This window comes from Littorina saxatilis, linkage group LG10 (genome assembly GCF_037325665.1).
Source record: "Littorina saxatilis isolate snail1 linkage group LG10, US_GU_Lsax_2.0, whole genome shotgun sequence".
NCBI lineage: Eukaryota > Metazoa > Mollusca > Gastropoda > Littorinimorpha > Littorinidae > Littorina > Littorina saxatilis.
Genome location: NC_090254.1, coordinates 18,934,204 through 18,951,024, shown reverse-complemented (window position 1 = coordinate 18,951,024; position 16,821 = coordinate 18,934,204). Strand labels below are relative to the sequence as shown.

The window sequence follows — 16,821 nt, the reverse complement described above, 5'->3', positions numbered from 1 at the left end:
CCCACCATTGAGCGGGGACGTAGCTCAGTTGGTAGCGCGCTGGCTTTGTAGCCAGTTGGTCGCTATCAGCGTGGGTTCGATCCCCACGTTCGGCGAGAGATTTATTTCTCGGAGTCAACTTTGTGCAGACTCTCTTCGGTGTCCGAACACCCCCGTGTGCACACATGCGCACGAAAAAGATCCCACGTTCACAGCGAAAGTCTCAGGGCTTGGAAAACGCGAAGACACGCATGCATCATCTCTCGTCTCCGATTATCATGATCGTATTTTGATACTTTGACGAGACAAACCCAATGCTGGTGTGTCGAAGAAGACAGCCACAGCGGGCTTGTTCGAATCAAAGCATCACACCAACGTATTACCAATACCTGTCCCAATATAGACCAGTTGGTCTAAGAGGACGTTAAACACTAATAGTCAGTCACCATTTAAGACATCCACAAAGCTGAGAAAACCTGGTATTAAAAAGACGGAAGTATGAAAATGGGGGAAAATTGACAAAGGTTGGGAAAACAAATTCTGAGAATACAGGGCCTGAAAAGGGAGGGGGGGGGGGTGTGTGTGTCTCCAAAGGGGGGTTCTACTGTATTGTTTTCAGGGGGGGGGGGGTGTCTCCAAAGGGGGGTTCTACTGTATTGTTTTCAGGGGGGGGGGTGTCTCCAAAGGGGGGTTCCACTGTATTGTTTTCAGGGGGGGGGTGTCTCCAAAGGGGGGTTCTACTGTATTGTTTTCAGGGGGGGGGGTGTCTCCAAAGGGGGGTTCTACTGTATTGTTTTCAGGGGGGGGGGTGTCTCCAAAGGGGGGTTCTACTGTATTGTTTTCAGGGGGGGTGTCTCCAAAGGGGGGTTCTACTGTATTGTTTTCAGGGGGGAGGGGTTGTCTCCAAAGGGGGGGTTCTACTGTATTGTTTTCAGGGGGGGGGGGGTGTCTCCAAAGGGGGGTTCTACTGTATTGTTTTCAGGGGGGGGGGTGTCTCCAAAGGGGGGTTCCACTGTATTGTTTTCAGGGGGGGGGGGGTGTTTCCAAAGGGGGGTTCTACTGTATTGGTTTCAGGGGGGGGGTGTCTCCAAAGGAGGGTTCTACTGTATTGTTTTCAGGGGGGGTGTCTCCAAAGGGGGGTTCTACTGTATTGTTTTCAGGGGGGGGGGGTGTCTCCAAAGGGGGGTTCCACTGTATTGTTTTCAGGGGGGGTGTCTCCAAAGGGGGGTTCTACTGTATTGTTTTCAGGGGGGGGGGTGTCTCCAAAGGGGGGTTCTACTGTATTGTTTTCAGGGGGGGGGGGTCTCCAAAGGGGGTTCTACTGTATTGTTTTCAGGGGGGGGGGTGTCTCCAAAGGGGGGTTCTACTGTATTGTTTTCAGGGGGGTGTGTGTCTCCAAAGGGGGGTTCTACTGTATTGTTTTCAGGGGGGTGTGTGTCTCCAAAGGGGGGTTCTACTGTATTGTTTTCAGGGGGGGGGTGTCTCCAAAGGGGGGTTCTACTGTATTGTTTTCAGGGGGGGGGGGTGTCTCCAAAGGGGGGTTCTACTGTATTGTTTTTTTCAGGGGGGGGTGTCTCCAAAGGGGGGTTCTACTGTATTGTTTTCAGGGGGGGGGGTGTCTCCAAAGGGGGGTTCCACTGTATTGTTTTCAGGGGGGGGGGGTGTCTCCAAAGGGGTGTTCCTCTGTATTGTTTTCAGGGGGGGGGGGTGTCTCCAAAGGGGGGTTCCACTGTATTGTTTTCAAGGGAAATAGAGTAGAAATTCCCCCAAAAAACACAAATTAATCTCAGTGACAAAGAAAAATAAGCAGGAGGCAAAGCCCTCCCTCATCTATCCCAAGACCTTCCCCTTCCCCCAAATCTGATGAAGAGTGGTGTAACGAAATTTGATAGTTTATAAAATTGAGGCTCTCTTCCTCTTTCAGAAAGAACGTTTCCATTCACAAAAGAATAGTCTTCCCAGTGAAAAGGATACCTGAGCTTTTCTACAGGGTGAATACCGTTATGCAGGTGTCGCAAGGTGTGTCATAGAAAATCACTGGAGTCTGAAATTTGTTTGTCATTCCGGCGTCGGTTGTAATTACATCTTATTGTATGGGGCTCCGGGAACAGACTACTTCCAATTCAGTAGGGGGGCGACTATCCTCAACCCGGCGGGTCCCCGGGTGGCGGATAGGGGAACGGCCCCCAGATATGGGGGCCAGATGCGAATATAGAATAAGCAGTCCCGGACCAACTAGCGGTGTCTCTACCCGGACGGGGTGGGTTGGCAGTAAAACAAAAAGTAAATTTTAAGGGGCTTATTGTCCGTCAGGTCTTAATTGCCTATATTGGACATGAATTGGTTTATACGATTCGAGTTTTACGCCCTCACGGCTTTTTGATGTTTGCGTGTTTATGTGGTATCAGCCATCTGCACTTATGGTAGAATGACCAAGGTCTTTAACGTGCCATTGTGGTGATAGGGGGGTGGGAGATGGATACCGTCTCTGAGTCTGCACCTAAAGTTGACCCGTGTCCGTCCCGTCCCGGCCCGGATTCGAACCAGCGACCTCTCGATCACTAGTCCAGTGCTCTACCACCTGAGCTACCCCCCCCCCCCCCCAGATATGGGGGCCAGCTGCGAATATAGAATAAGCAGTCCCGGACCAACTAGCGGTGTCTCTACCAGGACGGGGTGGGTTGGCAGATGGCACTGACTACCCTATAAATGCCCCACGTGTCCGATGACGGTTACACCATGCGAGTAAGAGCCGCATTAAAAGCTCTAGCCCCGGGGTGGGACCCCCGGTAAGAAATCCCCCATGTGTTCCCAGGGTTAGGTTTTTGAGCCAGGAACTAAGGGCGGGGTAACCCCGAAAGAAACCTAAGGGCTGAAGTCGGAGGATCTGGGCCAACAGGCGCACCTTAACCAACCACAGATCCATGCAAAAATAGCGAACGACAAGAAGAAGTATGGGGCTGAACCCACCTTTCTTCTCTGAGGACAGAAGGTGAAGAAAGGCTTACACTAGACTACAGTGGAAGCTCCCCCCCCCCCCAATTTAAGACTCCCTCCCTTTTAAGACCTTGTTTTCTCAGACTTTCTGTTCAGAACCTCTGTAAATTTACCCCATCATTAAGACCCCATCGTTTTTAAGACCCAATTTTTGCAGATTTTTTGAGGTCTTAAAAGGGGGTTCTACTGTATCTGTTTATCTGCCACTGTAATTTTTTTCTCACATTTTTGCAGATTTTTTGAGGTCTTAAAAGGGGGTTCTACTGTATCTGTTTATCTGCCACTGTAATTTTTTTCTCACATTTTTGTATCAGAAACGATAAAAGAAAAGTCTCTCCCTGGTCCATATGTTTTGTGTTGGCACCTATCTGTGTCTGTAAATATTGTGTCTGACGTGTGTGTGTGTGTGTGTGTGTGTGTGTGTGTGTGTGTGTGTGTGTGTGTGTGTGTGTGTGTGTGCGTGTGTGTGCGTGTGTGCGTGTGCGTGCGTGCAAGCATGCATGTGTGCTTTTGCAGGCATGCATTAGTGCGAGTGTGCATGCACCTGTGGGTGTGCATTCTTGAGCGTATGAATTAGCGTATCATGTGTGAGCATGATAATCCAGAAAGGGAAAGCCAAAAGAAAGAAATCAAATTATTAGTCATACTTTTCAAAACCTATTTCCTTGTCACATTTACTTGCACAAACATGCAACTCAACACCCCTTTTGTGCATTTTTGCACAACTACACAGAACCTGTTTTCTTTCTTTTCTATCCCAAACCTAAAAAAAACCCACCTGTGTCAAGCTGATCATTTAGTCATTTGTCACCCCTCCCTACCTGTGTGAATTTCACCTGCTCTTTTCATCATTGTATTTTTTTTAACCCCCTCAACTTATGCAAAACCTGTCACAAAGTCATCTTATTTTTACAGAGGTGTGCCGTTATGTAAAGAAAGGGTGTAGGGAGTAGGAAGGAAAAGGAATCGCACAGAACAGACATTGATGATTGTGGTGAATGTCACGACCCCCTCCTCTCTTTAGGAAAGACAGAAATGGGGCAGGGGGAAGGGTATAGGAAAGAGAGAAGAAAAAGCACACACACACACAAAAAGAAGTGCAAACAAGAAAGCGACAACAGCAAAATGTATAAACGAAAACTGATCGTTACACACTGACAGAATAACCATCACACACACTGTAACTGCCATGCAGTTAAAGGGAAGCGACCCCTTAAGTGTAACTAACTTTTTATAACTTTGCATGGATTCTTTCCCCTTGACCACTTTCGGGAAACCCTTGTTTACTCCTAAGTTATAACGCGATATAGTTCCATCTTTCCGGGTTCTTTCTCTTAATTTGCCACCTTTTTATGGACATTTTTTACTGATGTGTGTACCTGCCCTTTGATGGATGAGTAGCTGTGGTTCGGGATTTTTCGATGGTTTTTCGGTGGATTGTTTCAAGTAACAGTTTTCTGTATTCATGCGCGGTTTTCCGGCTGAGCGGTAATCTTGGGTTCGTTCGCTCAAGAGAACCTCATGAAAGCGACACTGGGTCGCTCCCACTGAAAGCCACTGAACTCATGGAACTCTCTCTGCCTCTAGATTCCTTGGACAACGAGGTATGAGTAATTATGTAATAGCGCTTCGATGTTTCTTTTATTTTCTCGCGGTTTTAGCATTATAAATGATTGTCTTGTCTGAAGATTTGTGACCATGCTTCTTGTTCCTCTAACTTTTATCATTGGTGAACATGGGTCTTGTATTGATGACCTTTTTATTCTCTTGCAGTTTTACGGTGCTATTGACAAATAAAAGTACACCAGTCCCAGCGTTGTTTTGAATCATTTGACGAGAGGCAGTGACAACGCTGGGACTGGTGTAGAGCCACCCATCTTCACTGGCGATACCTCTATTCTCAATCAGTGAGGTGAATGAGAAAATCCAGTCAGGATAGTGAAGTGGATCGCCAGTGAAGATGGGTGGCTCTGGAATAGGCAATCGACTTGTGGTTATTGCCCTTGCTAGCGCATCTGCAAATTGTTCGGTAGTTTGGCTCCAAGGAGTAAACACTGGAGCATCATAGTTCAGGTTTGTTCTTTGTGCGTGAGTATCAGACTGATGCAAGGCCTGAGCTTCATGACGCAGGTTCGTTCCTTGTGAGCGATCACCAATCTGACGCAAAGCCTGAGCGTCGTGGCGCAGGTTTGTCTTTTGCGATCGGCCATCAAACTGATGCAAATCCTGAGTGTCATGGCGCAGGTTTGTCTTTTGAGCACAATCATAAGTCTGATGAGAGGCCTGTCTATGCGGCATGATGTTGTTCCAATCATCAATTTGATGCAAGGCCCGTCTGTGTGGCATAATGTCTTGTCTCTGTGGTGCAGTGTGGCTCCCTTGGCTTGATTGTGAACCACTGTTAGGCTCGTCAAGCACTTTCAGTCTTGCTTCCTCCATTTTCAACTGAGCCACAATTTTTTCTTCTTCTATTTCTCTTTTCATCTTTGCCATCGTTCTTTCTGTTTCCATTCTGCGTAGATTTTCTTCAAATTCAAGCTGTTCCAATTTTTCTTGTCTTTCTTTCTCAAGACGCTGTGACTGTAGCTTGGCTTGTAGAGCGGCAGCTTCAGCTGCGGCCAGAAGTCTCTGTGATGAAGTAGAAGAGGCCTTAGATCGCTTTGACGCATGAGAAACTACTGAGCGTACAGGATTATTCATGTGCTTTGTTGCAGTAACAATCTTGTTCATGGTTGAGACTGCCATATTTGCCACGTCGTTGAGCAAACCATCAGTGCTTTCTTCACCATCATCCAATTCATTTATCTTCTCAGCAGTTTCTCTCAGTAGGCTGATTCGGGATGTAATCGCTTGGCGCCTTGAAATCATATCTTCACAGTCCACAGTGCTCTGTTGTAGCAGACTGTCAGTGTCAGTAAGAAAGTCCAGCAACCCACAATGTTCAGAGTGAAAGGCTTGTAAAAGTAGTTCTTTCTTGTAGCTTCTGCCCTTTTCTGTCAGTTTTTGTTCCCTTGCAGAACGTCTGACGCTTTCTGAGTTCTCTTGTCCTTCGTTCATTTCAAGAGGGTTCAGATTTTCCTTTTCCATAATTTTGCCAGTCGATGTCTTCCAAGTTCTGGCCGGTTGTTGACCTATGTCGAAGGTCAATGGTTGAAAGGTCGCCTTTCTCTTCAGGCGCGTTTTCCTTTACTCTGGTAGCGAGTTCGTTTTACTCTGGGAACGAGTTTTACTGTCACTGCCTCTCGTCAAATGGGATGTGATCTCTTGAGTAGGTGACAGGCAGGTGTATCGTCTTCTCCGAGTTGAAGCCTCTGACCCTCAAGTTTGAGTACTTCTGACATGCCACTGTGACGCTAGTGTCTGTCATCGTTGTCAGCTTCAAAGCAGCTGGTGTGGAGGAGGCCTGCAAGTCCCTTGCCACGGACTCCAGAACAAATGTAGAATCAGACATCGTATCTAGGAGTGCGTAGACCAGTATCTCCTGGTGTGGGTTTTCGTCTGTCGACAGAAACACTGGGACAGCCATTGACGTCAAGCTGCTCTCTGTATTTGAGAGAACCTTCCTGCATGATCCATTCTTTAGATCAGTTTGTTGAGTATCCTTCTGATCATCCCTTTTCATTTCCTTTGGAGGACGCTGGTGATTTGACGACCAGTTGTCGTCATGAAGGCTCGTAGGATGTTTCTTGCTGCACTTCTTGCAGTCACACCGTTTCGTGCAGTCCTTTGACATGTGCCCTGGTCTTAGGCACCCAAAGCACACGCCTTCCTTTCTGACGAAATCCTTTCTTTCTGACATCTGCTTTCTCATAAAGTCTCTGCACTCATTCATTGAGTGATGTTGCCTTTTACAAAACAGGCAACTTGTCGAGGATGCAGACGTCTGGGTGTTCTCATTGTGGTTGTTGGAAACCATGTTGCCGTTCGTATTCAAGACTGTCTTCGGAGGCCGAGGTTGTTCATGATGCCTTTGGCTTTGTGGCCTTGGACCCGCTGGTAGAGGCTCAGCGGAGAGGACTGGGTCATTCACAATCTCAGATTCTTCGACAACAAATTGCGTGAATTCCTGGAACGTCGGGTATCTGGCCTTGTCTCGCTTGGTTGTTGCCGTTGTCCGATTCCATCTGTGGGCTATCCAATCTGGAAGCTTGGCTGTGATCTTTCTGATCTCACGCACGTCGTCGAGAATTTTCAGGTCAGGTACTTCGGCAGCTGCAGCTTGACACTGGAGAAGGAAGTCAGACAAGTTGCGAAGGCCCGCTTTATCCTTGTTAGCCACCTTAGGCCAGGCGTCCAGTTTGGTGCGGAAAGCTTCAGAAACGGCAAAGGGGTTGCCAAACCTCTTTTCCAGAATATCCCGTGCTTGCCTGTATGCATCGTCACTTCTGAGCATGAAAAAGCCACTGACGGCCTCCCTGGCCGGCCCACCTAGGTAGCGTTTCAAGTAGTGGATTTTGTCTGACGGTGCGATACCTCTATTCTCAATCAGTGAGGTGAATGAGAAAATCCAGTCAGGATAGTGAAGTGGATCGCCAGTGAAGATGGGTGGCTCTGGAATAGGCAATCGACTTGTGGTTATTGCCCTTGCTAGCGCATCTGCAAATTGTTCGGTAGTTTGGCTCCAAGGAGTAAACACTGGAGCATCATAGTTCAGGTTTGTTCTTTGTGCGTGAGTATCAGACTGATGCAAGGCCTGAGCTTCATGACGCAGGTTCGTTCCTTGTGAGCGATCACCAATCTGACGCAAAGCCTGAGCGTCGTGGCGCAGGTTTGTCTTTTGCGATCGGCCATCAAACTGATGCAAATCCTGAGTGTCATGGCGCAGGTTTGTCTTTTGAGCACAATCATAAGTCTGATGAGAGGCCTGTCTATGCGGCATGATGTTGTTCCAATCATCAATTTGATGCAAGGCCCGTCTGTGTGGCATAATGTCTTGTCTCTGTGGTGCAGTGTGGCTCCCTTGGCTTGATTGTGAACCACTGTTAGGCTCGTCAAGCACTTTCAGTCTTGCTTCCTCCATTTTCAACTGAGCCACAATTTTTTCTTCTTCTATTTCTCTTTTCATCTTTGCCATCGTTCTTTCTGTTTCCATTCTGCGTAGATTTTCTTCAAATTCAAGCTGTTCCAATTTTTCTTGTCTTTCTTTCTCAAGACGCTGTGACTGTAGCTTGGCTTGTAGAGCGGCAGCTTCAGCTGCGGCCAGAAGTCTCTGTGATGAAGTAGAAGAGGCCTTAGATCGCTTTGACGCATGAGAAACTACTGAGCGTACAGGATCATTCATGTGCTTTGTTGCAGTAACAATCTTGTTCATGGTTGAGACTGCCATATTTGCCACGTCGTTGAGCAAACCATCAGTGCTTTCTTCACCATCATCCAATTCATTTATCTTCTCAGCAGTTTCTCTCAGTAGGCTGATTCGGGATGTAATCGCTTGGCGCCTTGAAATCATATCTTCACAGTCCACAGTGCTCTGTTGTAGCAGACTGTCAGTGTCAGTAAGAAAGTCCAGCAACCCACAATGTTCAGAGTGAAAGGCTTGTAAAAGTAGTTCTTTCTTGTAGCTTCTGCCCTTTTCTGTCAGTTTTTGTTCCCTTGCAGAACGTCTGACGCTTTCTGAGTTCTCTTGTCCTTCGTTCATTTCAAGAGGGTTCAGATTTTCCTTTTCCATAATTTTGCCAGTCGATGTCTTCCAAGTTCTGGCCGGTTGTTGACCTATGTCGAAGGTCAATGGTTGAAAGGTCGCCTTTCTCTTCAGGCGCGTTTTCCTTTACTCTGGTAGCGAGTTCGTTTTACTCTGGGAACGAGTTTTACTGTCACTGCCTCTCGTCAAATGATTCAAAACAACGCTGGGACTGGTGTACTTTTATTTGTCAATAGCACCGTAAAACTGCAAGAGAATAAAAAGGTCATCAATACAAGACCCATGTTCACCAATGATAAAAGTTAGAGGAACAAGAAGCATGGTCACAAATCTTCCGACAAGACAATCATTTATAATGCTAAAACCATGAGAAAATAAAAGAAACATCGAAGCGCTATTACATAATTACTCATACCTCGTTGTCCAAGGAATCTAGAGGCAGAGAGAGTTCCATGAGTTCAGTGGCTTTCAGTGGGAGCGACCCAGTGTCGCTTTCATGAGGTTCTCTTGAGCGAAAGAACCCAAGATGGCTTACATTTACCGCTCAGCCGGAAAACCGCGCATGAATACAGAAAACTGTTACTTGAAACAATCCACCGAAAAACCATCGAAAAATCCCGAACCACAGCTACTCATCCATCAAAGGGCAGGTACACACATCAGTAAAAAATGTCCATAAAAGGTGGCAAATTAAGAGAAAGAACCCGGAAAGATGGAACTATATCGCGTTATAACTTAGGAGTAAAAAAAGGGTTTCCCGAAAGTGGTCAAGGGGAAAGAATCCATGCAAAGTTATAAAAAGTTAGTTACATTTAAGGGGTCGCTTCCCTTTAACTGCATGGCAGTTACATTGAGCTTGTTGTTGATCCTTAACATGTATTATGTTGAATTATCTATGAATTGTTGAATAAACACTGTTTAAACCAAACACACAGGCAACGCGTTTTGTCAGTTATGATAAAACATAAGTCTGCAGCAGCTTCACATCGAGTTACTTCGTAGCCGCGAGCAGATACATACATACACATAGGCTACATGCCTATCTATGTCTCTGGTAGCAGGGCTGACAACAGCGAACCGCATTTCTCGCTTCATTCACTCGCTCGATCATTATCGTGCCGTGCTGTTCAGGGCCGACATACAAAGTCTTTTTGAGTCTAACAATGATCTCCATAAATCTTTCTCTAAAAAAGCAAAGACCCATGTTCTTTGAATTAAACTTTAAAAAAACCAAACAACTTTATGAACGACTCATTAGAAAATAAAGGTAGCTTGGAAAGAGTGCTTGCGGCTCCGTAACCGACTCACCGGTTCCTGAGGCTGGGGCTCCCCGTAACCGACTTGTCGGTTCTCCAGTCACGGACTCAAGAGTTATCCTGCAGCGAAGCTCTTGTCAAAACAAGTTAGAAAATGGAGTTCATAAGCCCAAAATGGCGCCTGCTTTCGTTCTTCTTCTAGTTGTGTTTTCCTCCATGTGCTCTGCTATTTACGTGCAAAACTTGAATGGACAGTGGATAGTCTCATGTGCTAGAAAAGGTGATTAGCTTGCATTTGCTTTCACGTGAATCTTCATAAATTGTCCTTGCTGGGATATGAAAGAACTTTGATAATCAGCGATGCGATTCAGTTTCGAAAGTGCTCGTTGAAAATGAAATGATATGGGTGGTTGTTTTAAGCATCCGCGTTTGTACCATGCCTTATGTACGATCTGTATGGGATGCTGAAATCTTTATAATATTGGGTAAAATTAAAGGTTAGAGATGTAGGTGTATTTCTCTGTCAACTTGACAGTTTATCCATGTTGGTTACTGTTAGTGTTAGATGTAGTTACGCCCCCTTCAACATGAACCATGAATTTCATGGACTGAGGTTTGTGGAATGGGGCAAACTTCCAAGTCAAAATTATCACTTTGTTTTCCCATGTGAATTTCTCTGCATCTGCGAAATCTTGTAACTTGCAATATCATCATCGCTACTGGGAATCTAATCTTTAGTTTAATCTGTACCCGTCTGTGGAGATTAAAATCAAAGCCAGCTCAGCTTATTAGTTCCTTTCATTGCATGTATAGACTATTAGGTCGACAAACTTGTTAATGTTTTTTTCTGAAACATTCCATAAACTATCCACTTTTAATTTTTTTATTATTAAATTCTTGAATATTATAAGCCGATTATTGTTTTTAATCTAAGTTCTCTGATTTTACGTGCAGGAATATCGGTGACGGGCCAGGTTCCTGGCAGCATGTACACTGCTCTGATTGAGAACAAACACATCAAGGATCCATTGTACAGAGACAATGACGTAAAGCTGGCATGGATTGGTCACGAGAACTGGACATACACGCGCTACTTTCAAGGTTAATATCTTTGGGGGGAAGTCTATAGATACCTTATGAAGAATATTGTATTATGCTTTAGTAGTTTAGTGCAGACGTTTCTCTTGTGTTCTGAGTTGACAATGTAGTTTTTACAATTTAATTGCAATCTCCAGAATTAGGCCTGTATGAGGTTTGCTGTTATACCAGGGATGGCCAAATCTCAAAATTTTAACTCGCCACCTGGGGCAAATAACTTCAAAGAAGTCACTAGCCCGCCAGAAATGTTGCTGTCCCGGTACATACTACACAACAACTTATGAGTGTCAGATTTCTTTCCTTCTTCTTCTTCTTCTTCTTCTTCTTCTTCTTCTGCGTTCGTGGGCTGAGATTTCTTTACTTAATTAAATTTCTTTACTCAATTAAGATAGAGGTGATACGACAAGGGCCTCTATTTCGTTTTACTAGAAAATGTCGGTGATTTTGCAGACGACAGAAGTTACTGCATCTGCAGTGTTTGTATGGCTTTAAAACTCGATAGTACAACCAACAGTTTTGCATTTGACCAGAAATTTTACTGGCCAGCCGGGCGAGTTGCCAGGTGATTTCTACTAGCCCGTCGGATATTTGCTTGATAGGACAGCACGTTTCGCCCTGCAGTCCGGACTGACGATCTAACAGCGAACGACAAGAAGAAGAAGGATATTTGCTTGCCCCTGGCGATCGGGCAGACGATTTGGCCATCCCTGTGAATCTCAAAACGTTTAACTCTTTTTTCAGTATGTGAAGGGGCAAATTTTGGGGATACCTCTGGTATTTATGTGAAAGTTGTGTTCAAACTGAACACTTTTTGACTCACATGCGAAGCAAAAGTGAGTCTATGTACTCACCCGAGTCGTCCGTCCGTCCGTCCGTCCGGACGTCCGTCCGTCCGTCCGTCCGGAAAACTTTAACGTTGGATATTTCTTGGACACTATTCAGTCTATCAGTACCAAATTTGGCAAGATGGTGTATGATGACAAGGCCCCAAAAAACATACATAGCATCTTGACCTTGCTTCAAGGTCAAGGTCGCAGGGGCCATAAATGTTGCCTAAAAAACAGCTATTTTTTACATTTTTCCCATTTTCTCTGAAGTTTTTGAGATTCAATACCTCACCTATATATGATATATAGGGCAAAGTAAGCCCCATCTTTTGATACCAGTTTGGTTTACCTTGCTTCAAGGTCAAGGTCACAGGAGCTCTTCAAAGTTGGATTGTATACATATTTTGAAGTGACCTTGACCCTGAACTATGGAAGATAACTGTTTCAAACTTAAAAATTATGTGGGGCACATGTTATGCTTTCATCATGAGACACATTTGGTCACATATGATCAAGGTCAAGGTCACTTTGACCCTTATGAAATGTGACCAAAATAAGGTAGTGAACCACTAAAAGTTATCATATCTCATGGTAGAAAGAGCCAATAAGCACCATTGTACTTCCTATGTCTTGAATTAACAGCTTTGTGTTGCATGACCTTGGATGACCTTGACCTTGGGTCAAGGTCACATGTATTTTGGTAGGAAAAATGTGTAAAGCAGTTCTTAGTGTATGATGTCATTGCTAGGTTTAGTTATTTGACCATGTCAAGGTCAAGCATGTGAGTCGTATGGGCTTTGCCCTTCTTGTTATGAAAAGAGTGCTCTGTCACTTAACTTCCAAACTTTTGGATAGTAGACGAACTCTATAATATAATAACTCTGTCAGGTTTGAATGTGTTGTGAAAGAGTGCATGAATACTCTTGCTTTTGGTGAGGCAAACTTGCCAGCGTGTTTCAGACACACAGCTGGCTAGTGACTGGCCTATAATGTCAGGTGGGGTTGTTTGCCTCAATACTAGTGACTGGCCTATAATGTCAGGTGGGGTTGTTTGCCTCAATACTAGTGACTGGCCTATAATGTCAGGTGGGGTTGTTTGCCTCAATACTAGTGACTGGCCTATAATGTCAGGTGGGGTTGTTTGCCTCAATACTAGTGACTGGCCTATAATGTCAGGTGGGGTTGTTTGCCTCAATACTAGTGACTGGCCTATAATGTCAGGTGGGGTTGTTTGCCTCAATACTAGTGACTGGCCTATAATGTCAGGTGGGGTTGTTTGCCTCAATACTAGTGACTGGCCTATAATGTCAGGTGGGGTTGTTTGCCTCAATACTAGTGACTGGCCTATAATGTCAGGTGGGGTTGTTTGCCTCAATACTAGTGACTGGCCTATAATGTCAGGTGGGGTTGTTTGCCTCAATACTAGTGACTGGCCTATAATGTCAGGTGGGGTTGTTTGCCTCAATACTAGTGACTGGCCTATAATGTCAGGTGGGGTTGTTTGCCTCAATACTAGTGACTGGCCTATAATGTCAGGTGGGGTTGTTTGCCTCAATACTAGTGACTGGCCTATAATGTCAGGTGGGGTTGTTTGCCTCAATACTAGTGACTGGCCTATAATGTCAGGTGGGGTTGTTTGCCTCAATACTAGTGACTGGCCTATAATGTCAGGTGGGGTTGTTTGCCTCAATACTAGTGACTGGCCTATAATGTCAGGTGGGGTTGTTTGCCTCAATACTAGTGACTGGCCTATAATGTCAGGTGGGGTTGTTTGCCTCAATACTAGTGACTGGCCTATAATGTCAGGTGGGGTTGTTTGCCTCAATACTAGTGACTGGCCTATAATGTCAGGTGGGGTTGTTTGCCTCAATACTAGTGACTGGCCTATAATGTCAGGTGGGGTTGTTTGCCTCAATACTAGTGACTGGCCTATAATGTCAGGTGGGGTTGTTTGCCTCAATACTAGTGACTGGCCTATAATGTCAGGTGGGGTTGTTTGCCTCAATACTAGTGACTGGCCTATAATGTCAGGTGGGGTTGTTTGCCTCAATACTAGTGACTGGCCTATAATGTCAGGTGGGGTTGTTTGCCTCAATACTAGTGACTGGCCCATAATGTCAGGTGGGGTTGTTTGCCTCAATACTAGTGACTGGCCTATAATGTCAGGTGGGGTTGTTTGCCTCAATACTAGTGACTGGCCTATAATGTCAGGTGGGGTTGTTTGCCTCAATACTAGTGACTGGCCTATAATGTCAGGTGGGGTTGTTTGCCTCAATACTAGTGACTGGCCTATAATGTCAGGTGGGGTTGTTTGCCTCAATACTAGTGACTGGCCTATAATGTCAGGTGGGGTTGTTTGCCTCAATACTAGTGACTGGCCTATAATGTCAGGTGGGGTTGTTTGCCTCAATACAAACACAAGTAGTAACTCTTTCAGAACCCATACGAAACTTGACATTGTTATTTCCCAGCATGCATCATCTAGCTATTCTGGGGACAGCTGTACGAAACTTGACATTGTTATTTCCCAGCATCATCTAGCTATTCTGGGGACAGCTGTACGAAACTTGACATTGTTATTTCCCAGCATCATCTAGCTATTCTGGGGACAGCTGTACGAAACTTGACATTGTTATTTCCCAGCATCATCTAGCTATTCTGGGGACAGCTGTACGAAACTTGACATTGTTATTTCCCAGCATGCATCATCTAGCTATTCTGGGGACAGCTGTACGAAACTTGACATTGTTATTTCCCAGCATCATCTAGCTATTCTGGGGACAGCTGTACGAAACTTGACATTGTTATTTCCCAGCATGCATCATCTAGCTATTCTGGGGACAGCTGTACGAAACTTGACATTGTTATTTCCCAGCATGCATCATCTAGCTATTCTGGGGACAGCTGTACGAAACTTGACATTGTTATTTCCCAGCATGCATCATCTAGCTATTCTGGGGACAGCTGTACGAAACTTGACATTGTTATTTCCCAGCATGCATCATCTAGCTATTCTGGGGACAGCTGTACGAAACTTGACATTGTTATTTCCCAGCATGCATCATCTAGCTATTCTGGGGACAGCTGTACGAAACTTGACATTGTTATTTCCCAGCATGCATCATCTAGCTATTCTGGAGACAGCTGTACGAAACTTGACATTGTTATTTCCCAGCATGCATCATCTAGCTATTCTGGGGACAGCTGTACGAAACTTGACATTGTTATTTCCCAGCATGCATCATCTAGCTATTCTGGGGACAGCTGTACGAAACTTGACATTGTTATTTCCCAGCATGCATCATCTAGCTATTCTGGGGACAGCTGTACGAAACTTGACATTGTTATTTCCCAGCATCATCTAGCTATTCTGGGGACAGCTGTACGAAACTTGACATTGTTATTTCCCAGCATCATCTAGCTATTCTGGGGACAGCTGTACGAAACTTGACATTGTTATTTCCCAGCATCATCTAGCTATTCTGGGGACAGCTGTACGAAACTTGACATTGTTATTTCCCAGCATCATCTAGCTATTCTGGGGACAGCTGTACGAAACTTGACATTGTTATTTCCCAGCATGCATCATCTAGCTATTCTGGGGACAGCTGTACGAAACTTGACATTGTTATTTCCCAGCATCATCTAGCTATTCTGGGGACAGCTGTACGAAACTTGACATTGTTATTTCCCAGCATGCATCAACTAGCTATTCTGGGGACAGCTGTACGAAACTTGACATTGTTATTTCCCAGCATGCATCATCTAGCTATTCTGGGGACAGCTGTACGAAACTTGACATTGTTATTTCCCAGCATGCATCATCTAGCTATTCTGGGGACAGCTGTACGAAACTTGACATTGTTATTTCCCAGCATGCATCATCTAGCTATTCTGGGGACAGCTGTACGAAACTTGACATTGTTATTTCCCAGCATGCATCATCTAGCTATTCTGGGGACAGCTGTACGAAACTTGACATTGTTATTTCCCAGCATGCATCATCTAGCTATTCTGGGGACAGCTGTACGAAACTTGACATTGTTATTTCCCAGCATGCATCATCTAGCTATTCTGGGGACAGCTGTACGAAACTTGACATTGTTATTTCCCAGCATGCATCATCTAGCTATTCTGGGGACAGCTGTACGAAACTTGACATTGTTATTTCCCAGCATGCATCATCTAGCTATTCTGGGGACAGCTGTACGAAACTTGACATTGTTATTTCCCAGCATGCATCATCTAGCTATTCTGGGGACAGCTGTACGAAACTTGACATTGTTATTTCCCAGCATGCATCATCTAGCTATTCTGGGGACAGCTGTACGAAACTTGACATTGTTATTTCCCAGCATGCATCATCTAGCTATTCTGGGGACAGCTGTACGAAACTTGACATTGTTATTTCCCAGCATCATCTAGCTATTCTGGGGACAGCTGTACGAAACTTGACATTGTTATTTCCCAGCATCATCTAGCTATTCTGGGGACAGCTGTACGAAACTTGACATTGTTATTTCCCAGCATCATCTAGCTATTCTGGGGACAGCTGTACTAAACTTGACATTGTTATTTCCCAGCATCATCTAGCTATTCTGGGGACAGCTGTACGAAACTTGACATTGTTATTTCCCAGCATGCATCATCTAGCTATTCTGGGGACAGCTGTACGAAACTTGACATTGTTATTTCCCAGCATGCATCATCTAGCTATTCTGGGGACAGCTGTACGAAACTTGACATTGTTATTTCCCAGCATGCATCATCTAGCTATTCTGGGGACAGCTGTACGAAACTTGACATTGTTATTTCCCAGCATGCATCATCTAGCTATTCTGGGGACAGCTGTACGAAACTTGACATTGTTATTTCCCAGCATGCATCATCTAGCTATTCTGGGGACAGCTGTACGAAACTTGACATTGTTATTTCCCAGCATGCATCATCTAGCTATTCTGGGGACAGCTGTACGAAACTTGACATTGTTATTTCCCAGCATGCATCATCTAGCTATTCTGGG

At 45.0% G+C, this 16,821-nt stretch overlaps 1 protein-coding gene across 2 annotated transcripts in view; it reads left to right on the top strand.

Annotated features, from left to right (window-relative positions):
* Window positions 1-10,032: 10,032 nt before the first annotated feature.
* Window positions 10,033-16,821, top strand: part of LOC138978344 (beta-mannosidase-like) — a 50,242-nt gene continuing 43,453 nt past the window's right edge. For both annotated transcript variants that reach the window (XM_070351057.1, XM_070351058.1), the window contains exons 1-2: window positions 10,033-10,153; window positions 10,828-10,974. In XM_070351057.1, the coding sequence (XP_070207158.1) occupies window positions 10,048-10,153; window positions 10,828-10,974 (253 nt within the window). In that variant the 5' untranslated portion in view covers window positions 10,033-10,047. The remainder of the gene's footprint in view (window positions 10,154-10,827; window positions 10,975-16,821) is intronic.